Source organism: Calliopsis andreniformis, unplaced genomic scaffold (genome assembly GCF_051401765.1).
Source record: "Calliopsis andreniformis isolate RMS-2024a unplaced genomic scaffold, iyCalAndr_principal scaffold0001, whole genome shotgun sequence".
Taxonomy (NCBI): Eukaryota; Metazoa; Arthropoda; class Insecta; order Hymenoptera; family Andrenidae; genus Calliopsis; species Calliopsis andreniformis.
Genome location: NW_027480422.1, coordinates 39339646 through 39350914, shown reverse-complemented (window position 1 = coordinate 39350914; position 11269 = coordinate 39339646). Strand labels below are relative to the sequence as shown.

General features: G+C 40.7%; 2 protein-coding genes and 1 long non-coding RNA gene across 3 annotated transcripts in view; 2 read left to right on the top strand and 1 right to left on the bottom strand.

The window, feature by feature from the left end:
- LOC143186537 (angiotensin-converting enzyme) overlaps positions 1-11269 on the top strand; it is a 349658-nt gene that overhangs the window by 50266 nt on the left and 288123 nt on the right. The gene's annotated exons all lie outside the window — the stretch shown is intronic.
- LOC143186506 (uncharacterized) lies at positions 8588-8961 on the bottom strand. Its single transcript, XR_013003058.1, has 2 exons — positions 8721-8961; positions 8588-8645 (listed from the first exon to the last, which is right to left on the bottom strand). It is a non-coding gene; the product is annotated as an uncharacterized LOC143186506 (long non-coding RNA).
- LOC143186505 (uncharacterized) lies at positions 10733-11203 on the top strand. Its single transcript, XM_076390184.1, has one exon. The coding sequence runs from the start codon at positions 10733-10735 to the stop codon at positions 11060-11062; it is 330 nt and encodes a 109-aa protein (XP_076246299.1). The 3' UTR covers positions 11063-11203.

The following is an 11269-nucleotide window of genomic DNA, read 5'->3' as shown; positions in this document are numbered from 1 at the left end:
AGTCATTTTTACAATTTTCTTTGTATACTAGTCAAAAATCATCAGAAAGTTTAACAATTTTTAATATAATCGAATTTCCATTTTTATATAACTTATTTGTAAGCAATCTTGAAAGATTACTTAAATTCTTAAATATACGTGTACGTTAAGCAATGATTAGTAACCACATTAGAAGTATAGGATTTATTTTTACTTACACATTATTTATTTGTATTGCAATGAATTTGTATGATTAAAACTGATACATACAATAGATAGTACTAACTAATAATTGAGGAAGAAGTATACTTGTGAAATTTGGATAAATTATATTAATTCTCAACTTAAATAAAATGTGAACATAATACGTGTTACGTACGGAGAATATTTTCTATTACTCTCCCAAATATTCGAATCTCTGCCTGTTAAAAGAAAACGCTGTAGCACTCCCAGTTTTTTCGTTTATCTTAATGGAAACATGATTCCGAGCAGCTGGATAGCAACCATGTCGTTGCACCAATCATGAGAAATTTCTTTGCATGAACATTTCTAGCAAATCCCCTATTTATTTTTTAGCCTATATAAACTCCGAGGTTGTAGCCCTAACGGGTTCAGAACAGTACCGTTACGTTGACAGTCAAGTTTGTCAAAGTTGATTGTTATTCAGTAAAATTGGGTTAAAGTTCGCTTTCAAGTCTATAATTTAACCTTATAGAATGCGCAAGTTGACCTGAAGTCTATCTAGCAGTATCGATGATCACTATGTAAAGATCGATTCGCATATATTGTTGAGAGTTAATTATTTTTAAGTTAATCTTAAGTTCATATTGCGCGCCGAAAGGTTCGACCGAAGTCGGGCGTAACGAAACAAAAGAACCCTGACTTCCGTTCTTGGGTAAGCGTTCGAAGGATGCAAGCCGCATGTGCGCGCAAAACGTGTCGGTGGCAAGAAAGACGTGCAAAGAGCGTAAAAATTAAACATGTTATGTTCGCAAGATTTATGTGTAGTAAAAAGGCGCCTTTTCGTTTAATCATTCTGCCGCCGTCAAATAAAGCCTAAAAGACAAAAGCTATTGACTACGTTCGTTGTCCTCGCTATCTCAAAAATAAGTCGCAACAGGTTATGGGCCCAGGACTGCTGTTCTTGGATTAAGAGGAGAAACGAACCATCGGTCAGTGTATATGGATATTGGTCAGTCGACGCTCGTCAGACAACGGTCAGTCAACGGTCAGTCAACGTCAGTCCAAAGTCAGTGACAACCAACCAGCATTAGTCGGCGTCAACCTGCGAAACCTCCTGCGTTGCTATATAAGAAAATTCTTTGTATTGGATAAGTAACTGCGATATCTATTTAGTTATCTTAAGGAAATATTAGTAAGTACTCAGAAATATTTCGTCATGGACACAATTAAGTCGCAATTAGAAACCTTGTCGGAAGATTCAAAGGGATCTGTAAATTATGTTTCTTGGTGATTCAAATTGGATCTGACATTGAAGTCTAAAGACTTATATTTGGTCGCAATGGGAACAACATTAAAACCTGAAGGTACGGAGACAGATGCAGCGGTCAAGGCCTGGATCAAAAGAGACCTTGAAGCTCAGATTCTTATAGGTTTAAATGTAAATAGTAGTATAGCAAAAAAAAATGCAAATTGTAAATCAGCTTTTCAAATGTCAGAGAAACTAGATGTTTTATATGGTAAGAAGTCAGATCTTAGTGTTGAAGGCTTGCAAAGACAATTCTTCAGTTTTAAATACGATTCCAGTAAGTCAGCCGTTGAGAACTGCATGACAATTCAACAACTTGCAGAAGATCTAACTGCGGAAGGAGAAGAGGTTAAGGAGAGTTGGATAATAACGAGAATTCTAGGCATGTTACCACCTAAGCTCTATCACTTTCGAACTGCATGGGACAATGTAAGTGGAACTGAAAAGAGCTTCGACAAACTACTCGAACGCCTGCGCCTAGAAGAAGACAGACTGAATGAAAATGAAAAACCAGAGGGGTCTACGCCACAAAATGCATTCATCTCAAGAGACAACAGGAAACCAGGTAAACCAAATTCACTGAGAAAACCAGCGGTTGAGTGCTTCAAATGCGGTATGAAAGGTCACATAAAGAAATATTGTAAAAACAAACCATGTGCCAAACATCTGGAGTACTGTAGAAATAACTATACATGCAATATTTGCAATCAGAAGGGTCACTTTGCGAAGGAGTGTTCAAAGGGAAATGCTGATAAGAACAACAATGAAAAGGGTGACAAGACTGAAAAGAATGACTCGAACAAACTAAGTCGTCGAGCCTTTATCACTGTTGGCCTGTCGACTGCTAAAATTGATCACATAAACTCAAAGCGAAACTGCAACAGTCTATGGTACCAGGATTGCGCTGCCACTCAACACATGACTTTCAATAGGGAATGGTTGACAAATTTTGTGAAACTTCAGCAACCAACAACAGTTGTGATTGGTGATGCTACCGAGTTAGATGGAACTGGCATTGGTGACGTGGAACTGGAAGCCTTTGATGGCAGAAATTGGTGCAAAATAGTATTAAAAAATGTCTTGTATGTACCAAAGTTGACATTCAATCTATTCTCTGTTACTCAAATGCTGGACAGGGGATACATTCAAACTGCAAATGCTCACCAGTCGGAATTCAAGACGTTGGATCAAAAGGAGACTGTGGCAATTGCCAAGCGTGACGGCAAGTTGTATGAAATGATGTTTCGTCAGGAACAGTCGGACAAGTGTCTGTTGACTACTTCTATTAAGGACTGGCATGAAAAATTGGCGCATCAGAACGTCAAATATGTTAGAGATATCTTGAACAGAAATGGTATAAACTATGTTGATGACTGGAATGATTACGTCTGTGAAGGATGTGTATATGGAAAGCAACATCGCATTTCGCATCCGAGGAATCCAAAAGTTGCCGATAATCCCTTGGATTTAATTCACGTTGATTTGTGTGAAATGAACATTCGGTCGTTGGGAGGAGCAAAGTACTTCCTACTGTTCAAAGATGATTTCTCTCATTTTCGTACGGTTTACTTCCTGAAAACGAAAGATGAAGCAGATTCCAGTCTCGAGGCATTTATGAGGATGGTGGAAAACCAGTTCGACAAGAAGGTTAAGTGCCTAAGGTCGGACAACGGAACAGAAATAAAGAACGCAAACACCAAAAGATTGCTGGAGGAGCTCGGAGTCCTTCACACCAAATCAAATGCTTACTCACCGCAGCAGAACGGTCGGATCGAAAGAGAAATGCGGACCGTCGTTGAGGCAGCTCGATCTGCTTTGCACGCACGAAAACTAGACGAGAGCCTGTGGACCGAAGCTGTTAATTATGCAGTCTTCACGTTAAATCAAACCGGAACGAGCTCACTGAAAGGCAAGAGCCCTGCTGATCTGTGGTTCGGACGCAGGGTAGACGTTGGCAAATTCAAAAGTTTCGGATGTGAGTGTTATGTCCTGACCCCGGATCACAAGCGAGGCAAAATTGAAAGGAAATCCAAGAAGGGAATATTTGTAGGCTATGATTTTGATACTCCCTGTTACAGGATTTTCCTGGCTGATGAACGTGAAGTTATCAGTTCTGTAAATGTAGTTTTCAATGAGAAAGTACAAGTTGATAGAAGACCCACTGCAACTGAAATCCCTGTGACGGACGGTGTCACTCAAGACTTGGAAGATGAGCCCGAAAACTCTGAATCAGGAGATTCCGAATTCGAAAGTCTGGATGATGAACCGATTGCCAACGTAGATCATGATGTCTCTGAAGCCTCGGACAATTCATCTGACATTTCGGAACAAAACCAACCTGAACGAAGAAGTTTGCGCGACCGCCGAAACATAAGGATGCCTGCCAGATTCACCGATTACAAAATGGACAGTTGCCAAAAGAGAAACAATGTAAACATGGCCATGATCGGAGAAGTCTTCGACATTCCTGTCTCTGAGGCTCTAAAAGATAAAAACTGGCGTAGAGCCATGACCGATGAATTCAAGTCTTTAATCAAAATGAAAACATGGGACTTAACGAAACCGCCGGATCATGCCAGACCACTAACCTGTCGCTGGGTACTGCGGGAAAAACAGGATGGTCGACTAAAAGCTCGACTAGTAGTCAGAGGTTACGAGCAAGAAGAAGGGATCGATTATTCGGAAACCTTTAGTCCTGTTGCACGGTATGCGTCGATTCGTCTGATCCTTAGTGTCGCGGCTTCGAATAAAATGAAAATGGCGACATTTGACGTCAAGACAGCCTTTCTCTATGGCGAACTGAAAGAAGAAATCTACATGTACCAGCCTGAAGGCTTTGAAGACGGAACTGATCGTATCTGCAGATTGAATAAAAGCTTGTACGGTCTAAAACAAGCCCCCAAAAATTGGAACGAAAAATTTTCGAAATTTCTGAACACACAAGGATTTGATAATACCGACGATGATCCTTGCATTTATTACAACAAAGACAGAACCATCATGATTGCTCTGTTCGTCGATGATGGATTGATAGTAGGAACGACAAGAAACTGCATTCTCGAGATTCTGGGTCAGCTAAGCCAAAAATTCGAGATCACCTTTGACAGAACACTTCCAGATAGCCTGGCATATCTTGGTATGAAAATTGAAAACCGTCCACATGAAATTTTTATAAATCAACGGAACTATACGGAGAAAATTCTCTCGCGATTCAAATTCGACACAACGAATCCAACAGCCACACCTATGGAATGCGGAATGATTACAAACGAAGAAAGTTACGTAAATGACAGACCACTTCAAAAGTCTGAACCCTATCGTGAAGCCATAGGAAGCCTGCTATATCTGTCCACAATCACACGTCCGGATATCAGCTTTGCTGTAAACTACCTAAGTAGATTCAATGACAAGCCGATGAAGAGCCACTGGAAGATGGTTAAGCGAGTCTTCGCATATCTGAAGGGAACTGCAAACTTCGGAATATGCTTTAATGGAGACAAGACAATTATTGCCTATACGGACTCCGACTATGGTGGCGACATATCTACCGGGCATTCCACCAGTGGGGTACTCATCATGAGAGGAGGGCCCATCGTCTGGTACGCTCAAAAGCAACGTCTAGTAGCAACCTCGACTGCCGAGGCCGAATATCGGGCCGCTGTTTCCTCAATTGATGACATTAGTTGGATCCGACGCATAGGGAAGGAATTACAAATATTGGAGTCAGATCGACCAACAACGCTGCGTGTCGACAACAAATCTGCCATTCATATGCTGAAAAATATGCACGAAGGAAAAATTACCAAGGGTAAAAAACACATTGAGATTCCAAGAAAATTTATCCTGGAACACATAGGAAAAACGATAGAGCTGAATCATGTCGCGAGTTCGAAACAATTGGCTGACATACTGACTAAACCGCTAACTCGTAAAACATTTGAAAATCTGCGTTCAAAAATAATTAAGGAGGAGTGTTGAGAGTTAATTATTTTTAAGTTAATCTTAAGTTCATATTGCGCGCCGAAAGGTTCGACCGAAGTCGGGCGTAACGAAACAAAAGAACCCTGACTTCCGTTCTTGGGTAAGCGTTCGAAGGATGCAAGCCGCATGTGCGCGCAAAACGTGTCGGTGGCAAGAAAGACGTGCAAAGAGCGTAAAAATTAAACATGTTATGTTCGCAAGATTTATGTGTAGTAAAAAGGCGCCTTTTCGTTTAATCATTCTGCCGCCGTCAAATAAAGCCTAAAAGACAAAAGCTATTGACTACGTTCGTTGTCCTCGCTATCTCAAAAATAAGTCGCAACATATATCCGTTGCCGTTCGGTTCATCTCGTTCCGTTCAAAAAAATATCGTTTCCTTGTTTTTGAATGAAGCGGTTCACACCCAACATTCAGTGCCTGTTCAGCAAAACAGATGCCTGTTTTCATTCGCACATCAGTAAGCAGTAATATCGTTGCTTTGTTTTTAAATGGAGCAGTTTAAATTTGGTCCGCTTCGTCCCGTACCCGTCTGGAAAAGCTAAATATCGTTGGCAACGATACTTTTATATTTTGCCGTAGATCCACAGAAGGCCTCTTGAAATCAGGCAAAACAGACTCTATGTTATGACTCTGATGGATTTTAGAATCGAACGTCTTGAAAGACGCACTGAAAGACGGGGGTCCGTCATAAAAAGAAACAGCCGGCTATCTTCTATTGAACATACAGATACCTATGTATATTTCCCATATGTGGGACGTAATCGGCTACGTTGCACAATGTTTGGAGTTTTGCGTACGAAAAACATTAATCGTGTATGTCATTGAATTCGTAGCTCAGATCTAAAATTTAATGGCATTATCGCAATATAATATTGGTATGATCTTTCGATCAAGCCTAGCCTCATCAAAATCAATACATTTGTTGCTGAGATCTCATAATGCGATTCTGAAAAGTGTAATTTTTAATATAATTCTTCAATATTTTCTTCTCCATACTATGTGCGAATGTTCAGATGACCGTCACGTTAAGGCACAGGAGCAATCATACATTATGAGAGGGGTATCTGGCGTGGCAGATTATCGGTAGTCGATGCTTGAGTATTAAAAGTCGAAATTTTGTCAATACTTGATCCACATTTCTTTAATATCGACTGTAGACGATCAATAATATTGTCAATAATTTTCAATACTGATGATATTAATTATCCTATGCGTGCCTCGGTACAGAATAAGAGTCGTCCTTCTTCCTACTTGTGTACAGGTTGTGACGAATAGGAAGGCTGCGCATAAACTTCCCACTCGCGCACAGGGACTAGCGTGGTAAGTCACCGCTGTGACCGCGAGGTGGCTACTGCGAAATTCGCACTCTCACGAGATAACTTGCGATAGCGTGAGGATATAAGGCGCTATGAAAGCACCAACGATCGTGAGCGCTGGTCTCTCAACGGTTTCCTCACTATCATCTACTGGTGTCTCGCATTTTTGATTTCATCGACGCGTGCACAAGCTAAGCGTCCCCTGGTACGTGTCTGCGGTCCACGTTAAGGGGGCAGTACTCCTTCCGGGCCTACTCTAAATCGATCGAAGCATTGTTGTGAAGAAACGGGCATTAGTGAAAACATATAATTCATACTTCAGGCATTTGATGATGTTGCATCTAGCGTTATCCTGTTGAATTACAAACGAGAAGTGCGAAGGTATAATTGCCAAATCGCATCGTAGAGAAGTTCTGTCACGCTGTTGCCACATCAATTACAATTTTATGCATCAGTAAATCTCTACTACTCTACTGAATACGCCTCGAGTCGATATTTTGCTTCGTACGGAATATAGAAAAGGACGGTGCAAGCGAGAAAGAAAGAGTATTACGAATGAGACAATACATATGTGCCCTTAATTATGAAAGTGGTCTAATTGTAAGATAATTCAAACTTTAAAATCAACATTGTCGTATGAGATTCACACAAAATTTCACATTCATAAGAAATAAACAAACGAAATTATTTTAATATTTTTTTATTTAAAAATAAAAATATTCTGATAACGCCCCCTCCCCCCTCTTTTGCCCCTGTGACCCCGGCCGCGATTGTGACCACGACCACGGCCACGGCCACCACCACAGCCTCCATATATCGCCTTTTTCAAATCTTTTATCTGCAATGGAAAAAATAAACGCAATTATTATATTATTTGCGATTCATTATAAAATGTGATTATATTATTTATGTATCCACTTACTTTTTTTTTGTATTTTGCTACTTCTATATTTATGTTCGGAGCGGCGGAGGGAGCAGGAGCGTGTGTGATAAATACATATCTATATATAAATTTATCGTAACTATTTGTTTATATAGGTATTTGACATAATTATATCTCACCTTTTTTCCCTTCTCTAAGGAATTATCTCCAGCGCCAAGATGTAAAAGACTCGAAAGCTAGAAATCGATAAATGCTGACGATAGTTTTAACGAATTGGAGTTTATTAATTATAATATAATTATGTAACTGGTTCCTTGTTACTAAGATACAAAAAATTAACAAACATGTATTAAAATTTAGCGAGAAACCATTTTGGTACGCTCTATTCGTCCCAGTCCTGTGAACTGATAAGACGTGTTTTCCCTTGGTTCAAATACAACAGTTTAGTTTGAGTTTAAATTTGTTTCATTTCTTTACGAGCAGAGTGCTTTAGCATTCCACGGGCACGAATCTTTCCCGGGTCCAAATAAAAATCCCTGAAGGCCACGCAACACCCTCCACTACACACACCACCTTATGATTCGCGTGTGCATGAGCTCGGCGCTTCGGGCCCCTTCGAACAGCTTCGGAAAGTTAAAAGAGAATGCGAATGTAAAGTGAACCTTACTCTCTCGCTCTTGAAATACTGTCAAGTTGCCAACAAACGGCGCGCGATATTTTCATTTGCCCATATTTATTGTGTCAGCATGGCCGACTTCTACGATCTCTAGAAATGCAGCCACTGTGACTACACCGGTTGTAAAGAGAATCAATACAAGAATTAATTTATATGTTATGAATTTATTTACTTTTTTATTATTTTATTGTCATTTTACAATAATAATGTTTTTTGGACCGCGGCTCTCTCCTCCCCCTCCTCTCCCGCCTCTCCCGCCTCTGCCGCCTCTTGCGCCTCTTCCGTATTTGTAGAACTTTATTAGGTGTTTCATTTTTTCATCTGTAATAGAAAAAGTAAATAATTATAATGTTATGTAGTCTGAAATTGCGTATGTATCTAATTATAAGTATGTACCTTTTTGAGTAAAGTCAGCATTTTTGCTGCCGGCGGCGTGCCTCTACTGTTCGATCCTTGCCGTGGCGACGGAAACCGCGGCTGTCTTGGTTCCCGCCGCGGCAACGGAGACCGCGGCCGCGGCGTTGTCGCTCCTCCTGTGACTTCCTTTGATGGAGAACAGTCCATGATGGTTTCCTTGTTTGCCATCTAAAAATAAATTAAAGAAATTGTTGTATCCTTTTCTTGAATTATTATTTATGATTCATAGACAAATTACAAAATCATGCTATAATTCATTGAAAATATGTCTTTACTTATCTCGAGTGTCGAATAATTCCTTTATCTTTAATTCGACGATTTATTTTCTCAAATAATTTTCGAGCACTTGTCTAGTCGCCGAATGCTGACTCGGGGAGAGCCTCGATCATTACAACGTAACATCGTCCAATGACAAAAATCTAATTTTTTATGATTTTCATCCTATCTGTTTCAGAATGGTAATAAAAAATTCAATTGAAATTCAATTTGAATAATTAAATTCAATTTGAATAATTAAATTCAATTTGAAATGTCTGAAGCCTGAGAGATAAAAGTTCAATGCTGCAGGTACTTCGCAACCAGCCTGATAAATAGCTGACATGAATCAGTGTTCGTCTAAAGGCAGTTGTCGTCCATTGTGATCTAAGATTTTGAATAGACGGGCGACGGATATACTTGCGCAGTAATATTGAAAGGTTGAACTAGGCACGTGTCTGGCGAACTTCTTATTAATTGAAGCGCTCAATGCGTATAACTGTTCAGTAATACCCGGTAGAGCATAAAAATCCGGATACTAATCAAGCTCCCGTGCGACGGGCCTATTTTCGGTTCCTCGCAATGGAGCGAACGCCTCAAGATATTGCGGGTCGTTCTTTGGTTGGGTATCCGTGACTGAGAGGTTCTGCGGGCGCGGAGGCGCTATAACCCTCTCCTCATCTACTTTGGGAGGGCAGAAATTACCCTGAGGTCTAGGCCTTGGTCTCCGTTCCCTCTGCATTGGTCGTTGTGACTCAGGCTCTGGAGCGAGCTGTGGCTTTAGCTCCTTTCAAGGAAAATTCCTCGGACCGTGAGCAAACTCAAGCGGTTGGTCGCGCCTTTGGCCGGGTTGACGATTAAAATCAAAATAACTTTCAAGCATCAACAACACAAGTATCCTTGCCGCCAGTAAGAAGCAAGAAGCCAGTAAAAATATTAGCATAGAAAAGCTTTCAAGTGCAGAAAATTATAATAATTGGAGTTTTATTATAACAATGATGCTGGTAAAGGAAGGTCTTTGGAATTGTAATGTGGACCTTGATACAGATGCAATCCATGATCAGTTGGCTCTTGCAACTATTTGTTTGAATGTTCATCCACGATGTTTTTCTCATGTGAGAAGTACAGAGACTTCAAAAGAAGCATGAATAAACCTTCAAACTGCTTTCGCTAACAAAGGAGTTTGTAGACGAATTAGTCTTGTGAGAAAGTTAATGCGAATTAAAATGGAAGACTTTGCGAACATGACAGAATATATAAATGGTTTACTGACAACTGTCATGCAAGTGGAAGAAATAGATTACAAGGTTGATGATGAAGAGGTTGCGGCTGTAATGCTAGGTGGACTGTCAGAGAGGTATGAACCTTTAGTTATGGGAATCGAAGCTACACAAGAAAAGCTCACAAATGAGTATTTAATATTAAAAATACGCTTGATGCAAGAGAAACCTGAGTTATATTTTGAGAACACAGAATCCAATGAAACTGTGTTTAGTGACGCGACGCGACGTCTGTTTTCTAACTCCATGCAACGGGTCCTTGGCTTTGTGAAACTACTCGATGGTTCGTTCTTTCGTTGCACTTCTGCAACGCACGTGTTTCTTCGGCAAATAACTCATTCTCTAAATCTTACCGTGGTGGGAGTTAGTTCATAATGGAACGATGGGAAACTACTTGAGGGTACAAGAAAGTCCTTCGGAAAGATTCTGTCATTCAGTTAGCAATCTCGAGGCAAAATGTACACGTCGCAAGACTACTACCGAATGATATGGGTGTTCGTGGAGAATCGAGGCGATGCGGTTGCTACTGCACGAACATACGCAGAGGAGTATCCTCATCTACGGAGACCTGACGCATCAACGATTAGGAACATGGCCCAACTATTTTACACCACAGGATCAGTGATGCCGCGTGGCAGTGAATTGGGTTGGCCACGATCCAGTCGGAGCCGCGCGACAACGGAGCGTCTACTTCAGGCTTCGGAATTAACTGCTCTTTTCGGCCGATTTTCGAAGGCGACGCCTCCTTTTTTCATCGCACGTCACTTCTCTCCACAGCGGCCCTAGTGCTCGGATGATATGCTGCCGTTCGGAAATGTCTAGAACCTAACAATTCATTTAAATGTCTAAACAAATGAGACTCGAATTGTCTCCCCCGGTCTGTGGTTATACGTAAAGGGGTTTCAAAACGGACGATCCATCCCTCGTAGAAGGCTCGTGCTACCGTAGGTGCCTCCTGATCCTTTAGTGGGATATTGAACAGAATTCTCATCG

Coding starts and splice junctions, on each gene's coding strand:
- LOC143186505 (XM_076390184.1), top strand. CDS start 10,733: ATGTACACGTCGCAAGACTACTACCGAATGATATGGGTGTTCGTGGAG.